Source organism: Rhinatrema bivittatum, chromosome 5, assembly GCF_901001135.1.
Source record: "Rhinatrema bivittatum chromosome 5, aRhiBiv1.1, whole genome shotgun sequence".
In the NCBI taxonomy this organism is placed as follows: Eukaryota; Metazoa; Chordata; class Amphibia; order Gymnophiona; family Rhinatrematidae; genus Rhinatrema; species Rhinatrema bivittatum.
This window is the reverse complement of record NC_042619.1, coordinates 89,000,220-89,022,367: the sequence shown is the minus strand read 5'-3', so window position 1 is coordinate 89,022,367 and position 22,148 is coordinate 89,000,220. Positions and strand designations below refer to the sequence as shown.

The 22,148-nt window shown below is 43.7% G+C and overlaps 2 protein-coding genes across 6 annotated transcripts in view; one reads left to right on the top strand and one right to left on the bottom strand.

Annotated features, from left to right (window-relative positions):
• Positions 1 to 4,746: 4,746 nt before the first annotated feature.
• On the top strand, positions 4,747 to 6,498 carry LOC115092356 (piggyBac transposable element-derived protein 3-like). The gene has a single exon (XM_029603157.1). The coding sequence runs from the start codon at positions 4,747 to 4,749 to the stop codon at positions 6,496 to 6,498; it is 1,752 nt and encodes a 583-aa protein (XP_029459017.1).
• A 1,279-nt stretch (positions 6,499 to 7,777) lies between these two features.
• Positions 7,778 to 22,148, bottom strand: part of NUP58 (nucleoporin 58) — a 206,913-nt gene continuing 192,542 nt past the window's right edge. For all 5 annotated transcript variants that reach the window (XM_029602565.1, XM_029602562.1, XM_029602563.1 and 2 more), the window contains 2 exons: positions 17,129 to 17,224; positions 7,778 to 8,782 (listed from right to left, as the gene is read on the bottom strand). In XM_029602565.1, coding sequence (XP_029458425.1) covers positions 8,613 to 8,782; positions 17,129 to 17,224 — 266 coding nt within the window. In that variant the 3' untranslated portion in view covers positions 7,778 to 8,612. The remainder of the gene's footprint in view (positions 8,783 to 17,128; positions 17,225 to 22,148) is intronic.

Sequence of the window (22,148 nt, the reverse complement as noted above, 5' to 3'; positions counted from 1 at the left end):
GGTGAGGCTCTGTCCCCGGGGGGGAGCTCCCCTTCTTCTAGGGGTTTGGCTTCTTCCTCAGAGGTGTCCGAGTCCCCGTAGGTGGGGCTTCTGGGTAATGGGAGCCTGTGCCTAGGTCTTGAGGGGCCTGGAGCCTGTGGATCCTCCAGTGGAGCATGTGGCTGGACAGTCAGAGGTTCAGTTTGCATTTGAACAAAGGCATGAATCCCTTTGAAAAACTCCACCCATGATATGGACGCTGGATCAAAGCCGAGGGGCGCTGGTTCCTTGGGGGTCCCCGTCTGTGAAGGGGTCCCCCTGGCTAGGTCCAGGGTGCCCCCTGAGGAGCTGGAACTCAGCCCTGGGTGGGACTGGCCCTGAGCTGGATCTCCCAGGGCCTCCTTGCACTGCGTACACAGGGTGTCAGCCTCCTCGCTTTGTGCGGCTCTGATGTGGCATGCTGGGCAGAGGCCTTGCGCTTTAATTTCTGTTCCTGGGGGTGCCATGGTTGTTGGCGCGTAAATCTTGTGCGCTCCGGTATGCTTAGATTGAGCGTGTAAGTTGTGCACACGGCTGTGCCGTAGATATGCGCTCGGCTATGTGCGTGCAAGTTATGTGCGCAAGGAATTATGCTCGCGTAAGTTTATGCGCACAAGTGCTTTATGCGCCTGGCTCGGAAATGTGCACTCGGAGGCGAACGGCGCGGTGAGTAGGCCAAGATGGCAACGGCGAGCACACGGGCAATATGGCGACCCCCACAGACAGTCTCCACGTGGGCAGACTCTTGAAATAGCCGGGGCCTGGCCCTGCTAGGGCAGATCAACCCATCGGCACTGGTCCCGGTCGGTGACCTGTGCTCGTCCTCGTCCCTCAGAGACCGGATTAGAGTAGAAGATTTCTACCTTACCTTGTCTTCGGCACTTCCCGGTTTCGTCCCGGGCAGTCTCCGGCTGCGGGGGGAGAGGGCAAATACCTTCACCACCACGCGCGAGGGTACACCCGCTGCCTCTCAGCCGCGCCCGAAGGATCGGGGGCTAGGTTCTCACCGCGAATCGGCCGCCAGACCGAGGCTCACCCCCGAGGGACCACGGAAATCACCTCGGGAATCTGAACTGGGGGAGGGACCCAAGGGTATCACCGCAGGAGAGCGAGGCTGGTCTTCAGGAAGGTTTTCTTCTTTCAATTTTAGGTTTTCTTCTTTAAATTTGATCTAACGAGAGCGTGCAGATAGTCCCTAACTGCTATGGAGACGGAAAATATTGACGTCAGATTGAAATCTGATCTGTCTCCAACTGCTAGCAGGAGTACACTATACCCATTGGTCCCGAGTCCATCTGCTACATGCTAGGAAATTGCCACTTACATTTAATTAAAGTTGTTAAATCACAAGAAAATTGTAATAAATTGCATGACAACCTTGCAAAACTGGGAGACTGGGAATTCAAATGTCAAATGAAATTTAATGTGGACAAGTGCAAAGTGATGCACTTAAGGAAGCATAACCCACATAGTAGCTACACAATGCAAGATTCCACATTAGGAGTCACCATTCAGGAAAAGGATCTAGGCATCATCATTGATATTATGTTGAAATCTTCTTCTTGGTGTGCAGCAGCAACCAAGAAAGCAAATAGAATGCTAGGAATTATTAGAAAAGAAAAGGAGAATAAAACAGTATCACAGTGCCTCTGAACTGCTCCATGGAGCGATCTCATCTTGAATAGTGTGTGTAGTTCTGATCACCACATTTCAAAAAACATATAGCAGAATTAGAAAAGGTACAGAGAAGGGCATCCAAAATGATAAAGGAGATGGCATGATTCCCCTTGTGAGGAACGGCTAAAAAGATTAGGACTTTTCAGTCTGGAGAAGAGACTGCCGAGGGAAGATAATGATAAGGTCTATAAAATAATGAGTGGTTTGGATCAAGTAAACGTTAATCAGTTTACTCTTTCAAAGAGTACAAATATTAGGTGATACATTTAAAACTAATAAGAGAAAATATTTTTAATCAACTAATGAAGCTCTAGAATTCTTTGCCAGAGGATGTGGCGAAAGCTATTAGTGCAGCTGTGTTTAAAAATGGTTTGAACAAGTCCCTGGAGGAAAAGTCCATAAACCATTATTAAGTTGGAGTTGCAGAAATCCTCCCTAGGATAAGCAACATGGAATCCATCTACTTCTTGGGACCCTGCCAGGTACTTGTGACTTGGATTGGCCACTGTTGGAAACAGGATACTGGACTTGATGAACTTTTGGTCTGATCCAGTATGGAAAGTCTCATGCTCTTATGAGTGGTGGGCTCCCTATTTCCTTTTCCCCACCTTGCATCCAAGTTCATCCTCCCACTCCCAATCAAGTCCTCCTCTCTAGTCTACCCCCAATCCATCAATCAACCAAGGCACAGCAGGAGGGAATCATTCTCCCCTTTTCCCTGCCACTGCCAAAATTCAAAATTGTGCCAGTGACCTTGTGTAATGGTTTGCTGCTAAATCCCTATTACATTTACAAGAATTCCCATAACACCTGTCTGGCTCAAGAATAGCTGTGCTTTCCATGCAGACACAGCCATCACAGCCACATTCATATTATAGATTGTTGCAAAAAAGATTCACAAGAATGAACATTTAGGGCAAGTAAAATTTTATCACTGACTTAATGAGTTTTATTTTACAACAGGTTGCATGTTTGTGGACAATAACCTTTTAAAAATTATCTTTACATAATCACAAAAATGCTCAGTGGTTCAGCATGTCAAACGCAACTAAGTTTTAAAAAAGCAGTAATCTCCACCAAAACACAAACATTAGAATGACTGCAACCCTTAGCAACAGTTTTATTTTTTTTTTAAAAGTTCTATAAGTGAACTTACACCTTTTTGTACATCTGCTTTTTCAAAAACACAATAAGTACATCTTCTTAATCTAAAAAAAACCCAAGCCTTTGATGCTGTGATGAACAAATGTAGAAAAGTGCAAGCAAGTTTTGTGCTCAAAAAAAAAATATTTCCTTTTTACTGCATCACCAAAATCTCCTGTATTTTGTGGACAAAAATGGTAGAACATACAATTGCTACTTGACAATATTTTTACAACGTAAAGCAACAGACTTCCATACTACAAAACATTTTAAGGGAAAATCTTGCAAGTGTTGAATGATTCTGCAAATATTTACTTTATGCACATTATGGAAGCAATATTTTCTTTTACAAGAAGTTATACATCAGTGTGATAGAGTTCAACGTGCATATTAAATTTAACATCTGTATTTGTAAAGATCAAACATTGAACTGAACTCAAAATTGCTTTCCCTAAGAGTAACTGTTTATTTTTTCATTTAGTAGCAATGAAGCTCAGTGAACTGACATCAAAGTTCTGTGCTGGGCTTCATCTGATGTCACCCATCTGTGAGGACTACCATCCTGCTTGTCCTAGGAGAATTCAAGCTACTTTAGCAAACTATTTAATGAGCTGCTTGTGGTGAGAGGACCAAGAAAGAAAATACTTGAAGAGTCAACAGCAGCTATAATCTACACCAAGGGTAGGCTACTCCAGTCCAAGTGCCACAAACAATCTGGTTTTCAGGTTATCCATAATGAATATATATGACAGATTTGCATACATGGAAACCTAAAACCAGATCCACTTGTGACACTTAATGATTGGAGTTGCTATCCATGATCTACAAAGTGAGGTTAAAATCTTGGCTATTCACAGGCTCAAGCAATCTGTGGCTGGGAAATTCCAATTTTTCACCTACCTCTCAGTCTCTTAACCTTTTAGATCCCAACGTGCCACAAGTGGAACATTTTTTTAAATGATTTTAATTACTCCAAACCTAAAGAAAATCAAATTTTCAACCATTTAGCTTGAGAGTATAGAACTTGAACAGTCTAAATCCAAAAATGTGATGTTCCAAGATGAATACTCTTAAAGATATGAATATGCAAAGTAGGTCAAAAACTGAAGTTTTGACATAGTATGACCTTTTCACCTTTTGGTATGATACTGAGTGTCAATAAAGGACTTGTGTGATATATTCAAGTTCCCAAGGGTTTTCTGATCATGTTGGCATAAATCTTTCTTTTGTAGGTAAGATACAAATTGATCAGCACCAATTTATGTTTGCATGTTCCACATGTGGAACGTTGGGATCTTTGTGGGTCAAAATATACACATTTTTGAAAAATGAATAAAAATGCAAAAAACGGTTCACAAATATTTAAAAAAAGGGTAAATTACATATAATCCCATGCTCTCTCTCATGCATACACATACACACAGACTTCTCATTCTCATGCTCTCTCTCAAGCACATACACAGGCTTCACTCCCATGCTCCCTCTCTCTCTCTCTCTCTCAAACATACAGACACACAGGCTTATCACTCCCATACACTATATGAGGAATCTTACTCTCTCCTGGGCCTCCATCTCAGGATGCAAGGACTGAGCACAACAGGCTAGCTCCGCGACAGCGTCCTCTTCTCGGGCCCCGCAAGACTAGCTCCGCGACAGCGTCCTCTTCTCGGGCCCCACGAGACTAGCTCCGCACGAGCGAGACTAGCTCCGTGACGGCATCCTCTTCTCGGGCCCCGCGAGACTAGCTCCGCACGAGCGAGACTAGCTCCGTGATGGCATCCTCTTCTCGGGCCCCGCGAGACTAGCTCCGCACGAGCGAGACTAGCTCCGCGACGCCGTCCTCTTCTCGGGCTGCACGAGCGAGACTAGCTCCGCGACGGTCCTGTTCATTTCCTAATTTGGAATACAATGAAAACTCAGAAGTACTTGACTGTTGAAGAAGCAGTTGAACAAGTTTTGGGCGATTCTGAAGCTACAGAAGCTGATATTTTGATTTTACCACCATCAGATAATTTAGAAGACTCAGATATCGAAGATATCAATGACGAAGACCTAACACCAGAAGTACCAGCAGATGTGTGTGGTGAAGTGGAAGTTGCAGTTGAGTCACGCGATGAGGAAGTGGATGAGGATGACAAATTGCTATCAACCTATTGTCAAGAATCAGGAGATACCAAAGGAAAACGAAACCCAGAGAAGCCAAAGCCAAGATGGATCAAGACAGATGATTTCACGACCACAATGGAAGAGCATCCCCCAACAAAGTTGGCTGATATTCGTCCAGATCTTCTTCAAAAGACACCATTTGAACTTTTCATAGAAATTATGGGTGAAGATTATTTAGAAGAATTAGCATACATGACAAATATATATGCCAGGCAGAAATTGGCAAGCATTGACACAAATGCTGACGAAATCACTCGTTTCTTCGGAATACTCTTGCACAGTGGCTATCACCATGTTCCAAAAGAAAAGCATTACTGGTCAACTGCAGAAGATTTGAGCAACCAAATTGTGCCAAAAATCATGTCAAGAAAACGCTTTGAGGACCTGAAAATCTATTTTCATATTGTTGACAATTTGCAACTACCACCTGGAAAAGCTGCAAAAATTGAGCCATTTTATACCCATTTATCTGCTCAGTTTTTGAAGATCGGAGGTGTTTTTAGTGAAAGCCTGAGCATTGACGAATCAATGGTACCATATTATGGTCATCATAGCTGCAAAATGTTCCTTCGAGGAAAACCAATTCGATTTGGATACAAAATATGGATGATGTGCAGTCCAGATGGTTTTCCATTTTCAATGCAGATTTATACAGGTGCCAAATATCAGCCAGAAGAATCAGGCACTGATAAAACTGAAAAAGTTCCACTTGGTACAAGAGTAATTTCGGATCTGATTTCAGTCATTCAAGAGCCAAGAAATCATTGCCTTTTCTTTGATAATTTCTTCACATCACACAACTTGATGGTGGAACTGAAAGAAAAGGGATTTCGAGCAATTGGCACTGTCAGAGAAAACAGAACTGGGAAATGTCCCCTAATGGCACCTAAAGAACTGCGCAAGAAAGATCGTGGGGAATTTGATTATCGTGGTGATGGAGACATCATCTGTGTCCGCTGGAATGACAGCAGTGTGGTCACAGTCATGTCCAACTGGATGAAGCCATTTCCACTTCAAAATGCCAGCCGCTATTCTCTCAAAGAAAAGAAAAAAGTTCTAATAAAGCAACCAAAAATAATTGGTGCTTACAATCAAGGCATGGGTGGTGATCTACTTGACCGGCTTTTATCAGCTTACCGCCCAACACTTCGCTCCAAAAAGTGGTGGTGGAATTTATTTTCAAATGGCTTGAACATGGCTGTTGTGGCAGCTTGGAAAATTCACTGCCATCTGCTTGGAAAAGAAGCAATGAGCCACTTGGACTTCCTACGTGAAGTATCTACCGTAGCAATGAAATGTGGCCTTTCAAGCTACCGCATCCGGAAAGGAGGTCCTACAGCATCCATAAGTGCTGATGTAAAGGCATCACAGCCTCACTTCTTGTCCACAACTTCCCAAGGCCGATGTGCTGTCTGCTCCAAAAATACAAAAAAGTGGTGTGAATTTTGTGGTAAACGTTTACATGAAAAATGTTTTCCAGATTATCATGCTTGATTTTTTTGACTAATTTTCATTCTTATGTATGATATCAGCTGTAGTATTGCAGTATGTTATAAGAATTACCTAAAATAAAGAAATGTTACAAGAATTACCTAAAATAAAGAATTTTTGAAAAAGTACTTTTTGACTCCTGTAGATCCCAACGTTCCACTAGTGGACATGCATTTTTCTCAAAAACCCATAGTCCGATTTCCTTGAAAAATTTTTTATACCATATTTGGGTCTAGTTAACTAAGATATGTAAAAAGGGGCATCAGGAAATAAGTCCTTCAATGAGCGGGATCTAAAAGGTTAAGACACAAAACTATCAGTAGTTGACACCAGACAACTAGTTTATTTCAAATTCAAAATGTTATATGAAGAAAATTCTTACTAGAACAGAAAAGGCAAAGAAAGAACAGGCAATGATGTGCCCTTACAAATAAGAAATTGTAGATATTACTTGGAATCCATTACATAAGGAATAGCAAAGTACATTACACCCGATTACCAGTTAATATTCTTATAGCCATGGAAGTGTTTGAATCTAGCAAAAGTAAATCTAAAATAAGCAGCTTTGGTGAACAAGGTGCATTGTGTAAATATGCATATGTGTACATATTAATTTACATAACTCCTGCATTCAAATACTGCTTGAATCCTCATGTTTAGGTATTATACATGCAGCAGAAAGTATTCTCATCATACTTTTTCCTGAAAGTGTGCACAGATAAAAGCCAATTGTTCCAGATTATGATAAAAGTATGATAAATCAGGTGGTTTCTTCACATCTTGTATGTATCTCATTTCCTTAAAAGGCTCTTCCATACAAGTTCTTAGTATAATTATGAACTAAGGCTAGCAGAACTGTATGTGGCAGGCTGGGTTTTTGGCAAATACCTAGAATGGATATTTTAATGGCATCCTGGAAGACCTCCTCCAAAGCAGTCACCCTTGAACTTGTCTTGCACTAGAATACTTATGCTCCACTTGGCAGTTTGCACATTAAAAGAAGATGCTTAAGGCCTCGCAGAACTCCACTCTCACAAAAAAGGTAAAAAGAAACTAATATTTCAAGGATTTCTCTTAGTTCGGAGTAATAATTACATCATGTGGAAACAGAGGACAGTTCAAATTACTGCTGAATACATGTAGGATATCTAAATATGAACAGCACTGCATGCAGTATTTAATGTAAGAGCCATGTTATGCATATGTTCACATTTCTCAAATGGTTAAAAAAAAAAAGTGTTGAATTTCTGCATAATTTCAAACACAAAAACCATTCTACTTATTTAAAATTCCTAAACTGTCTTTATTTCATAAGTATTTGAGAACACCACAGATGTGAAATTTGCAATAACTCACATGAGAAATGACTGAAGACGCTTGACTACACTTTGTAATCTACAGGGAGTTTTTGTTTTAAACCGTGCAAGTCATATCCTGTTATGCTTTTCCTTATGAATTGAAAATTTAGGGGAGGTTTTAAACCCATGCTTTATAAAACAATCTCAATGAGATGAAGCCTTTCCACTTTGGCCACCACTGTCTATCATCTCCTCTCCAGAGCAAGTTTTCCTATTTTTGCTTCCTAGTGCAGTCCAATCTTATTGTACACACACACACAAATGTAAGTATACTGACTGACATTAACAAGGTGTGCATTACAATTACAGGTACTTAAAGACAAACAAAATGCCCCCACAAGATTATTTCAAAAGGCAGCAGCATGTAGTAGGTAGGTGAATTCTAAGAGTAATATCTACAATAAATGCTGTGTCTAAACCACAAAGAAATGTGTACATATTTATATAGCCTATAGCCTAGTAACAGATATTTTTGCAATTATACTTAGGTTATCTATATGCTTTTAACAATATTTGTTTTTGCAATAACCCAGTCAGAACAACATTTTTAATAAGGAACAGAGGGAATAAAAATACATAAGTGGATTTTCAGCTGACAAGAAAATACCAGTTTTTCCTCTCACAAACATAGTTCAATTTCAAAATTAATCTTCCAGAGTAGGGAAAAATAGCAAAATGTTATAAATCTCCTCTGATACTGTTACTGCACCCTTTTAGAAAAATAGATATTTCTGGTATAACGATTTTTTCCTAAAATGTCTATCTTTTCCCTCTCTTGTTTCCAGCTGGAGGTTTCTTTAGCTGAAGAAGCTGCCCTCCTGTCCCAAAACCTGTAGATGAAGGATTTGACACCCCAAATGTTAAGCCAGCCGATGCAGTGATACCAGGATTGCTGAAGTTAAACCCAGAAGTACTTGAGCTGCCAAAGCCTGGGGGGTGGAAACAGTAAAGTATTTCCAATTAGTAGATGAAGATTAATTATGCAGAATCACCAAAAACAATTTATCACAAAATACTCAGGTCAATCTGAGTCGTCTGTATTTTGTTCCAGAAGCATGTACGTGCAAACTTGATATTCCTGTTTAGAGCATTATGCATGGTTAGAATGGACTATACTCTAACAACCATGTTGAGAAACAAAACCCAAAATGATCCGTTAGACATGCAATCATGAGTCAGACTTGTTTAGTGCCTGGCTAATACCACCCCTTAAGGGCCTGATTTTCAAAATCATTTATATGCATAAAACTGGGTTTTACATATTTAAATGCACTTTATCCGTGTAAGTGGGTTTTTGAAAATTGCTACAATATATACTATTGAATTGTCCATAGGATTTACCCACATAAGTGCACTTTATGTATGTAATTGGCTTTTGAAAACTGCTGCAATAGTAGTTACATTTACATGTAACTCTACTCCTTTGAAAATTTACCTGTTAAAGAATGGTAGGGCAGTAAGACATACCTGTACATCTCTGCGATGCACAGGACATGCAGAAAAGCCAAGTGCATTATAATTGGGAAGTGCAGTAATCGTTTATCAGGCACACAAGCATAATGGTTACAAAATGGATTATAATTTTAAAAAGCAGATTTTTCAGATTAGAAAATTAATTTCCTTCCATAAGAAAAAAATTGCTCCTTGAAGCTTTCTGTGTTTAACATTTTTTGGATAATTTTCACATAAAGTCAGAATAAATCAGCATTTAACATACATTAGCTACTTTATGCACTGTGTGTGAAGCAAAGTAACATTTATAGTCCCAAACATGAAGATGTAAGTGCCTTACATTAGTGAACAGCAATGAATTTCAGCTAAGGACAAAAAAATTTGTTTATCAAAGCAGTTCAAGATACCAGAACCTCAAGATGGCCAAGTGCAGTATTAAAGTATTCTAAAGGGATATTTATTTTAAAGGTCACTCCATGGCCCCCAGGTCTCAAACATACTTAGGAGGCTGACTTTCAAAGATGGCTGCTGAAAAAGTTCTTAGAATTCTGGTTATTCTGATTGTTGATAACTGAGTAGTATGACTGCGCTGTCATCAGACGCATGCAACGATATGCGTTTCAACAAAACATATATAAAAAGCAGTTGGATTGTGGCAGTGGTGGCTTTGTTTTACCGGGTGCCGCTCCAAGCGTGCACTAGAATGAATAGCAGTGAACAGGAAAGTTGCAGGCGATGCCATTTTAGTACTGCGGCCGTCTGGGCAGGAGTGAGTGGGCAGCATTCTTGACCCCGAGGTGGGAATGCTGGGGGGGAGGGGGGGGCAGGGGCTGCAATTCCACACCATATTTGATGGGCTTTTCTACTAATCATTTTATAATCTAAATGCTTGAGGTCATCAGAATTTCAAGCGAGCTGGTTGAATATATATCACAAAAAAAGACTTGAAGAAATTCATTTTTATTTTAGAATTCATCTTTATGAATTTTTATATTACTGCTCCCTCTACCTTCATTGAGAAACTGTTTCATGCATCTACCACTTTTTCAAATAAAACAATTTTCAGATTACTTCTCAGTCTACCGCCTTCCAACCTCTCATATCATGATTCCCTTGTTCTGGAAATTCCTTTCCACCAAAGAAATGCTTGCCTCTTTTGCATTATTTATACCTCCTTTCAACATCTCAATCACATCAATTCCTCTACCCTAGAACATACATATTCAGGTTTTCAGATTAGGCTACATCTTGGAGCCTGTCCTTTGAATGGCCTCAAACCCAGTATTTCTTAAACTGGGGGTCACAGCTTTTTGTAAAAGCTGATCTATACATGGCATATATGTAATAGCTGCCCTCATGGAGAAGAACTAAGAATATCTAACATCTGTTATACAACCAATGTTCTAGAGAATGAAGGCTAAAGTGCCCCACACCATGTCAGTTATAGTCATATACCAATGCCTTCTATTCAATGCACTCCATTACCGATATTGTAAATGATTTGTTATTGTTATAATTACAGAGTTACCTTCTGCTACTGGCTCCTCTTCTCTCTAGTTCCAGTACCCTTGTTTTATTGTAACTTTTTGCCTCTCTATGTTTATGTTATAACCCTTTGTTCCATGTAAACCGATATATGATCTGTATCATGAATGTCGGTATAAAAAAAGCACTAAATAAAATAAAAATCATTCATGGCCCTGCTTGGCATGTCCCTAGTACAGTGAAACCTGAAGATTACATTTGCATCACTGCCCATCCAATTCTAGGTCTAAAGAACTTCAGGGGCGCACAAGCACATTTTGCCTTTTCTCCTTGCTGCAAGTCATGCAATGATGTTACAGTTTGTGCAAGCAGAGACTGTACTATTTTACTGATATCCTCTATCATGCCCTTTCATTTAATTCTTTGACATTGAATGTTATGTTGTGATTAGCATTTATACATAGAATATTAAATGCCAAGAATAAACTATAAATTAGTAATACATTTCAACAGATCTTTAGCATGGTACGTCAGCAGGCATCCACAAAAGAGGAAAAAGCACAATTGCTTACCTGTAACAGGTATTCTCCTAGGACAGCAGGATGTGAGTCCTCACAAGTGGGTGACATCATTCGATGCAGCCAGACACGGAAAACTTTTGTCAGTTTCTACAAGCTTTGATCTGCATGCTACTATCCGCACATCCACACGAGGTCCCCCTTCAGTCTCGTAACATAGAAAAAATACGAGCGAAAAAATAAAACAATAAACCGGAAGGAGAACCCAACTCTGCAGGGAGGTGGGCGGGATTTCTGAGGACGAACATCCTGCTGTCCTAGGAGAACACCTGTTACAGGTAAGCAACTGCGTTTTCTCCTAGGACAAACAGGATGGTAGTCCTCACAAGTGGGTGAGTACCAAGCTCCAGGCTAACAGTTACTGAACAAGGTGCCAATGGGCACAACAAAACCTGCAGTTCTGTTGGTCAGCAGGGGGCTGCCTGGCTCCCAACACGGGTACTAGGCCGGAAGAGTTGGGTTCAGGTCTGGAACAGATTGACCAAAGGCACTGTCCTGACGCCCATCCTTGTCCAAGCAGTAGTGGGCCGTAAACATGTAACGAGAACTCCATGTGGCGGCACAGCAAATTTCAATGATGGGGACTGCTCGCAGATGGCCACCGATGTCGCCATGACCCATTCAGCGTGAGCTTTAACTCTGCCGGCCAGTGGAAGGCCAGCTTGCGCATAGCAATCCGCCAGCCAGTTGGATATGGTCTGTTTAACCAATGCCACTCCCAGCCAGTTTGTATCGAAGGATACAAAGAGCTGAGTGGGCTGCCTGTGACTGGTTGTGCAATCTAAATAGAAAGCCAAGCCTCTATTGCAGTCCAGGGTATGAAGAAACCATTCCCCCCGGTGGGAATGAGGCATAGGAAAGAGGGTGGGTAAAACAATGGACTGATTAAGGTGAAAATCAGTCACAACCTTAGGCAGAAATTTGGGGTGCGTGCACAAGACCACCCAATAGTGAAAAAACCTCATGTATGGCAGGTATGTAACCAAGAACTGAAGCCCACTGACCCTACGAACCGAAGTAATTGCCACCAGGAATATAACTTTCCAGGTGAGGAACTTCGTGTTGCAGGAATGCAGAGGCTCAAAGGGAGGACACATGAGCCAAGCCAGGACAATATTGAGGTCCCAGGACACAACAGGAGGCTGAAGAGGTGGTTTCAGCTGGAGCAGGACCCTCATAAAGCAACACAGATACAGGTGTGCCAGCGACACCTTGATGGTATGCACTCAAAGCGCTGAGATTGGCCCTGAGCTGGTTTGAAGCCCAGATTCGGAAAGGTGCCACAAGTAGTCCAACAGCTGGGGAAGGGGGCATGAGAATGGATCCAAGCCCTGCCCCACACACCAGATGGAGAATCTTCTCCATTTCAAGCTGCAGGACTTTCTGGTTGAATTTCTTATGGCTTCCTAGAAGCCACCAGCACCTGGGAGACACTGTCCGAGAGGGCCAGGGGTTGAAGGACAAGGCGCTCAACATTCAAGCCATCAGGGCAGCGCCTGGAGGTTTGGATGGCGCAGGGTGCCCTGGTTCTGCATGATCAGATTGGGTGTGGTCCCCAGCCGGATGGGGGGCCTGATGAACAGGTCCCGCAGTAGAGGGTCTAGGCCTGTCGAGGCCAAAAAAGCACCATGAGGATCATGGTCCCTCTCTGTCCTGTTGAAACTTCAGCAGGGTCTTCAGGAGGAATGGTAGAGGAGGATACGCATACAGCAGACCTCTCCCCCAGTGGAGGGAGAAGGCGAAATGCCCATCCCCCAACAATAGGGAGCAGAACCTGCTCACCTTGTGATTGCGTGGGGAGGCTGGTGTCCCCCATCGACGAAACAGTTTGGTCGCTACCTCCAGGTTGAGAAACCATTCGCGCAGCTGGAAGGAGCGACCCAGCTGGTCCGCCAGCACATTCAGAATCCCAGGCAGGTACGTCACACGTAATGACATCCCCTGAAACAGGGCCCAAGTCCATACCTGCACCGCCTCATGACAGACTAGGAATGAGCCCTTGTCACATTACCACCTGGTTCTCCGTCTGGATCAAGACTGCCTTGTGCAACAACTGATCTCTGAACGCCCATAGGGCATAATGGATTGCCCAAAGCTCCAGAACGTTTATTTGACAGCGGGCTTCATAAGCGGCCCAGAGACCCTGCGTGTGGAGGCTGTCCACATGGGCTCCCCAGCCCTGAGAAGATTGGAAGGGAATCCCCTGCTCCAAACTGGAGAGGTGTTTCCACCAGGATGGAGATGCCTGCAGAGGTTCAATGACTGCAATGCAAGTCTCTAGGTTCTAAGAGGCCGGTCGCCATTGTGACCACAAGGTCCACTGAGCCTCCGCAAGCATAAACAGGCAAGAAGGGTAACATGGACAGAAGCCGCCATTTGGCCCAGCAAACAGAGCAGAAGACGTGCAGTCACCTGCCAATTGCTGCGGACGGCGGTCGCCAGCGATGCGAGGGCAAGAGCCTGATCGCATGGCAAAAACGCCTTTGCCTGCACCATGTCCAGTCTTGTGCCTATGAAGTCCAGCTGAGGAGACAGGCAGAGGTGAGATTTTAGGTAGTTGAGTACGAACCCCAAGGCTTGTAGAATCCACACTGTCAGGGCTAGAGCACTCAGCGCCCCTGCGCGGGTATCGCTCTTGATTATCCAGTCTAGGTACAGGAAGACATGCACCGCACGACGCCTGAGATACGTAGCCACTGCCGCCAGGCATTTGTAAAAGACGAGAGGGGCTGAGGCCAACCTAAAAGGCAGCACTTTGTACTGACAGTGAGCCTTCCCCACCACGAAGCGGAGGTATTTTCTGTGGCCGGGGAAAATGGCTATGTGAGCGTAAGCTTCCTTCAGATTGAGGGAGCAGAGCCAGACTCCTCTTTTGAGGAGGGGAATCAGAGTACCCAGAGAGACCACCTTGAACTTTTCTCTTGAGAGAAACTTGTTCAACGCCCTGAGGTCAAGGATGGGGCGTAAATCGCTGTTCCTTTTTGGAATTAGGAAATACCTCAAATAGAACCCTCAGCCCTGCTGGAGGCGAGAGACCAGCTTTACCGCGCCTGCTGTGAGAAAGACAGAGTTCCGATTGAAGAATGATCTGCTGGGTGGATGAACCCCACAATGGACATGGGGGAGAGGTCCCTAGGAGTAGACTGAAGTTGAGACGGTACCCCTGACGGATTATGATAAGGACCCACCAGTCCGAAGTGACACCCTCTCAGCAATGGGTGAAGCCAAAGAGCCTGGCTCCCACTAGGGGATCCATCATCAGGGGCGTGCTCAACTGACTCATGCTCCCTCGCCACCAGCTGAGGCCTAGACGCTCACTGCTGGTGGGGGCGGCCCCTGGAGCTAGTGCGTGGCTTGCAAGCCTAGGAGGCCAGAGATTAATACTTCCTTTGCCTATAGAAGGGTGTCCAGAATCCTGGCCTGGAGGATTTCCTGGTCGAGGATAGGGCATCAGAAACACTAGCGGAGAGTCATTGAAGGCTGTCAATTGTGCTACTGCATCTCGGACCTTATCCCAATAGGTTGTCACCTGTGTAGGGGAGGGTCAGCTAGCTTCTCCTGTACCTCTGGGTGGAAGTCAGAAGCTCTGAGCCAGGCCATCCTACGGGTGCCTATGCCCACCACAGTGACATGGGCTGCCATCTTGAAGACATCATAGGTGGACCACACCTCATGCTTGCTAGCCTCTAAACCCAGCAGGACGATGGCAGAGAGAGTCTCCTGTTACTGCTGAGGCAGACCCTCTGCGAGGTCCTGGACTTGCTTCCAGAGATTTTGGCTGTTCTGAGTCATGTACAGCTGGTAGGCAGCAATACAGGTGATCAGCATAGGGCCCTGGAAGAACTTCTTGCTCAAGGCATTGAGCTCCCTATGTTCTCACCCCAGGGGGGCAGAAGCATGGGTACGGGAGCACTTGGCTTTTTTCAAGGTGGACTCTACGACCACAGACTGGTAGGGGAGGTGCCACTTCTCAAACCCCACAGTTTGCTGCACCAAATAGGTGGCATCTGTCTTCCTATTGTCAGGCGAAATAGAGATCGGGTGCTCCCACATCCGAAGGAGAAGGTTCTTGAAGATATCGTGGATGGGAACCGGCACAATCTCCTTAGGAGCGTTGACAAACTGTAGTACTTCCAGCATGACGCACATCCTCCTCCATGAGCAATTGAAGGGGATAGCCGCGGCTATGGCCACGAAGGACAGATCCTCGGGGAGCAACTGTCACCTTTCCTCAGGTGGGGAGGCCTCAGAGAGTCGTAAGGCCCTTCCTCCTCACTAGGGCCAGCGTGGTGTGGGCAAGGTCATTGTGGGATATCAGCCCTGGGTTCAGACAGCTTCGGAGGCCTCTAGGGCACTGCGGAAATCTATGGCTCCCTTGGCATTGAGGGGGCTGGAGGCCGCGAGAGGCCAGAGGGACCCGGTAAGGGCTTGGGAAACAGAGGCCTCGGGAATACGGCACCAACCGCATCTTCTTCCTTGGAGGACCCAATGATTAGGATCGCTCCAATGGGGGGTATCGGTGGCCACTGGGGGAAATCGAAGGCCCCTTGGACATTGGTTGCATTGGTAGGCGCCTAAAAGATGTCCAGATACTCCAGCAGGGGTGCTAGGATTGACGGTGGAGGCTTGGTCACCGGCATGGGGACCAGTGGAGCGGGCATCTCGATGCTCTGAAGCACTCTGAGCTCCAGCTCCTCCTGAAAGTCCAGTAAGGCCAGGACTGAGGGAGGGGGATGAGGTGTCACTGGCTCTTACTCGGGTCACCGTAGTAGCACAATGCCAGTACAGATAGACATCCATGGGGAACACCTGGGACCATCAGATGATGGGACCTCCAATGGCAGAGGTAACGCTGGAACCAGAGCCCTGTGCAGACAGTGACCAGTGGTGAGGCTTGCGGGATCTCCCACAGTGCTCAGTTTGGTCTTTCCCTGGCACAGAGGATGAGGACCCCAATGTCCGGGACACCAGTGAGATCATGGAGGATCTGTCATTGTCCCCACGATCCTTTGAAGAAGTGGAGTGAGGAACAGCGAGAGGGAACGTATCCAGGGGCTCCCTGTGACCTCTCGGTGTCGAGGGGTCCGACATGGGTGTGGATGGAGCAGATTTGGAAGAACAAAAAGACTTCTCCATCTTATCAAGACGTGCTCGACAGTCTTTGGGGGTCACCTGATCACTCAGACACCCACGGACATTGTGCGAGGCCCCCAGGCAAAGGATACAGACCTCATGTGGATCTGTGATGGACATGGTCCGTGGGAACTGACGAAAACCGGACAACGCCATAAAAGCTACCCGGTGTGTGGTTGATGACTGCTGGTCACCATGAGGCAAGGTGTCAGGAACTGACCGCAAGGAGCGAACAACAATTTAATCTACCACGCCAAGGAGGTACCGATCGCGAAGGGGGACCCAACGATGGAAAAACGGGAAAATAAGATACTTTTGAGAAAACAAGAGAAGCTCCACAAACCACGAGCAACTGCACTGCAGAAAAGATGAGTCTGAAGGGGGGACCTCGCGTGGACGTGCAGATAGTGGCATGCTGGGCATGCTCAGTGAGTGGCATGCTGGGCATGCTCAGTGTGCTAGTCAAAGCTTCTAGAAATCTGTGCAGACTCCATCGGATGATGTCATCATTTGTGAGGACTACCATCCTGCTTGATCTAGGAGAAAACAAGTTCTCTTACCATTTAAAGGCCACTTATTACTTGTAGCTTTAAAATATTCAGATAAAAAAATCTGTTATATACAAACCTGCACTGAGACTTCCAGAAGGTTTAGTAGTAGTTCCAAATCCAAAGGAAGAGGAGCCTGTGGTGTTGCTTCCAAAAGCAGAGCTACTTCCAAACCCTAGCCAAAAAAAAAAAAAGTGACAACGCATAAATCAAAGGAAACAAACACATATTGCAGTTATATTACTAGCAAAGACAATGCCTACTCTACCTTAAAAGAAACATTGATTAGCTTATTGATTAGCTTTAAGACTTTGGGTAAATTGTTGTCTCAGAATATGACAGAAGAGTTCACATCAACTGAACATATTAGAGCCTTTAATTTCATGTCAACAATGTATCCTCTCTTTGCAATCTGTGAGCTAAAGAGAGGGATGAGGTAGACAAAGACAACTGAGCTGAGCAAGTCTTCAAACTAAAAGATGACCTTTAATAAAAACCGCTTATATTTAGAAAACCATCAAAACCCAAACGAAGATATTTTATTACTCAGAGCATTCCTGGTGAGCTGATTGGCAATGCCTTACCTGCTTCCTGTTACTGATTTCTTTTACTGACACATCTATGACATCTGCTCATCTATTGTGTTAATCGCATAACAACATAATGACAACCCCTTCAACCAAACTCTCACAGCTTGCCTCCACTCGAGAAAGAGCCTTTTCCATAGCAGGACCATCTCTATGGAACTCGATGCCACCCGACCTACGCCTAGAGCATTGCACAACAACCTTCAAAAAAAAAGGCATTTACGCAATCCTAGCATACCCTGGACCACTTATCCTTGTAATAAAGATGGTATTGAATGTGTAATATAACTTCGGATACTGTAAAACAATACACTCCTATTATACCACATTATAATGTTGCTGTAATGTAATATAGTTTAATATATAGTAATATAGTTTCGGTATTTCTTTTCTTTATTTTTTAATTTTTCCTAAATTCTGTAACTATCTTCCTCTCTCTAGGTCCCTCTGACCATTCTGCTCTCTATCCCGTTCCTTTGAATCCCCTGTTAGATGTAACTATTATTTTCCTTTCCAACTGTAAAATTGTTACCCCTATTATGTAAACCGATGTGATATCCATTTGAATGTCGGTATATAAAAATTATAAATAAAATAAATAAATAAATACATCTTCATCACCACAACTGTCACATTTACAATGTGCACAAGTTCAACATCTCCACTCAGTCTGGGCAAACTTACTCATGAACAGGGCATACGTGGGTAAGTTTACCTGCATATCAGATGAGCAATTTTGTGAAAGTTCATTTCTGCAGAAAACTCAGTTTTGCCTACAGAAACCTTTGAAAATTTCTCTCTATATATATTAACAGGGGAGAATAATCAGGACTGAAACAGGCAGCAGTACAAGATGAAAGTCATATCAACCACACATCCATCCATCCTTTTTGATAACATCGATCTTCAAACTAAGGGCCAGGTGGTACTAAGTATTTTTCCCCCCACAGATAAAATGAAAAACCCTTTAATATATTTGGCCCCTCAACTACTTTGATATAACATCTAAACGTAATTATGCAAACTTCCTTCATCTCCAACATCAAATACAATACTATTTAGATTTTCTTTTAATTCACAAATAGTTCACGACTTACTTTTTTCCTATATTTAACTGCTATCTCTCTGCCTATATGCTATCTTGAAAATTAAAAAGTCTGCATAAGTACACCCAAGATTCAGTCTGTCGAAACTGCAGTTATTTGCAGCTATACAAGAAAGTTAGTCAACAATTTAAGCTTCAAGTTTTCCTTTTTTTTTGGCCTGTTAGTTTCTTTTTCCGTTAGCTCAGTCAGAACCTTTGGAACTTGAATATTAACGACCCAGGGACTTTCTCCCAATTTCCTCACTATTCTTAGTTTTATACCCTCCACAACCACCTTATTCCAGAGGGACCCAAAGTGGCTACATTTACAATCCTCCCAACATTTCCAGTCTGATCACTGAAGCAATAGTCCTGACACTGGAAGCCATACACTAGCAGGCCGATACAGTACAGTGCGCTCCAATGGAGCGCACTGGTAGCCTGCTCTTGGACACGCGTTTTCCCTTACCCCTTATTCAGTAAGGGGAGGAAAACGCGCGTCCAACCCGAGGCACCTAATAGCACCCTCAACATGCAAATGCATGTTGATGGCCCTATTAGGTATGCGCGCGGGATACAGAAAGTAAAATGTGCAGCCAAGCCGCACATTTTACTTTCAGAAATTAGCGCCGACCAATTTCTTCCGGCGCCGGGAAAGTGCACAGAAAAGCAATAAAAACTGCTTTTCTGTGCACCCTCCGACTTAATATCATAGCGATATTAAGTCGGAGGTCCCGAAAAGTAAAAAAAAAAAAAAATAAATAAATTTTGAATTCTGCCCATGGCTGTCGGGCCGAAAACCGGACACTCAATTTTGCCGGCATCGGGTTTCTGAGCCCGTGGAGCGCACTGTACTGTATCGGCCTGTAGGTTGGCCCAAGCTTCAAGTTACCTTGAAGACTATCAAACCAATTCTCTGCAAGTAAGAGGAATGATGTAACCTTAGAGAGAGCAAATATAAGTTAGCTGAATACACAGCAAAAAAAATACCTAAAAACATCATCACAGATATCATACAATACAAGAGACAACTTTTAACTTAAGTGGTTTAAAATCCAATAAAAACTTTGCTGTAAAATTCAATTTTCCTTTTTTTTTTTTTGCTAAAACTCTTAGGTGAATGTAAGGGTTAGGAAATTTATGCATATCAGAGTTTGAAAATTAAATTGAAACTTACTAGTTTGCTTTTTTGCTACAGTTACTGCTCTACACTGAAGCCTGAAAATTCAGGCTCAAAAGGAATATGAGAAAATGCTTTTTCACTGACAAAATGGCAACACTTTGAACATTTTCAGCACAGGTTACAAGGGCCAAAACAGTGGCTGAATTCAAACAGATAGACAGAGAGAGACCTTTGTGCCAGGAGGGGGTATAACACCATAGATAGGGTAGCGAACTCCGATCCTCCAGAGTCAAACAAGCTTGGTTTTCAGGTCATCCTCAAAAAATATGCAGGAGATATATATGCTTGTAAATATGCAGGAGATATGTATGCTTGCAAATCTCTCATACATATTCATTGTGGGTATCCTGAATACCAGGCCCATTTGTGGCTTTTAAGGACCGGAGTTGGCCACCCCTGCCATTAATCAAGTAACACCTATGAAAGTACAGTATGAAAGCCAAACAGGAAAACTAGGTAGACCACGATTCTTTTTTTGCATATACCTGCTATATTTGTATATGAAACCCTTTCTTCAGTGTCACAGTTAAATCCAGAGATTGATTTTTTTCCTCTTTCAAAATGCCTCTGCTGTATGAAAAATACATATGTTTTTCTATTCTGTGTTGGACGGGAAAGCAGAGTTGCTTACCTGTAACAGGTGTTCTTCAGAGGACAGCAGGATGCCAGTCCTCACATGGGTGACACCAGAGGGAGTCTGGCCCGAAACTTTGATCTCAAAGATTCTAGAACTTTCAAACATTATCTATTGAGCATGTGCAGCAGTAGTTATTACCCAGCCACCTAGGCAGCATCCCTCACAGGGGAGGCAGGTGGATTTTGTGAGAAGCTGCATCCTGCTGTCCTTGGAGAACACCTATTACAGGTAAGCTACTCTGCTTTCTCTGAGGAGAAAAGGGATGGCAGTCCTCACACATGGGTAATTCCCAAGTTAAAAGGTTGCTCGAGCAGGACAAAGCAGAGAACCCTACAGTGCTGAAAGCACCATCTTTCTCCCTTTTGCCTATGAGGCAGCGAACCCAAAAACAGGTCTAGGTGGGTAAAGAGTTGGGTTCTATAGGACAGAGATACAAAATCCTGATGTATAGCAGAGGCGCCTAATGCAGGGGAATAATGTGAATGTCAGCAAGAAGCATACTTCGTATCACGTAAAATATTACAATTAGAGTTTTGGATCAGCAAACCCTGATGATAGTTCTAGAACCTCCTAGATACAGGAAAAGCCTAGAGAAGCAACCAAGAGAAGAACTCTTGGACAAGGACTGCACAGTATCCTGTGTCACAAAGACAATCAAAAGACAAACAGGGGCCAGGGATCCCTCCCAAAAGAAAATGCAGTCCACTGGCATCTGAAGGACAGAAAACATTTGCAGAAGTGTGCCCATGATTGGCTGATAGGTACAATAGGCAGAAAAACCCAAGCAACATTTGAAAGAATAAGCAACAACGGCAGAGTCTGTGGCAGACCTTACCTGCCAACGTACCAGACAGAGCTGACCATCCAGTTCAGCGTCAAGAGCATCAGGGGAATGGGATTGCTAACCCAAACCCCTGAGCAGGGAGTTAAGCTAGGCTTGAAGCTCACCCACACTGCACCCTGTCAAGGGTAAGCTTATCCATCCTGTCTATAGGATAGCTCAGATAAACAGGAAGGCACTTTGGCCAACACAGCAAAGTATGAAAAACTAAAGAGTACTTGGCTAAAAAACAGGGCTCAATTTCCTGTAGGTATACACTAAGATATACCATGAATGCCCTAGCTTTTATTACCCTCTCCCAACATTCCAACTGAAAGTTGGAAGGAATGAACCCCACAAAGGAGGCAGACCCTGGGGCTACAGTGGTAAGAAAAAGCCGCTAGGCTGTATATCTCAATCCCAACAAATAACATACTTACAATTCCAGTAGGAAGTTCCGCCGCTGCCCCCCCCCCAAGGTAGACCTCTAAGCCTGATAGGAACAGCTAAAACTGAGAACAAACCCCCGGGGGAAGAAATCCAGAAACATTCCACCAAGAGACAGGAAGCAGGGATGCAGCAACAGGATTCAGGGCCTCCAGATTCTAAAGAAAAAAAAAAAAAGCAGAGTTGCTTACCTGTAACAGGTGTTCTCCGAAGACAGCAAGATGTTAGTCCTCACACATGGGCGACATCAGATGGAGCTCTGATGAGGAAGACTTATGTCAAAGTTTCTAGAATTTTGACTAGGCACACTGAGCATGCCCTATACCACGCAGTGATCCTCT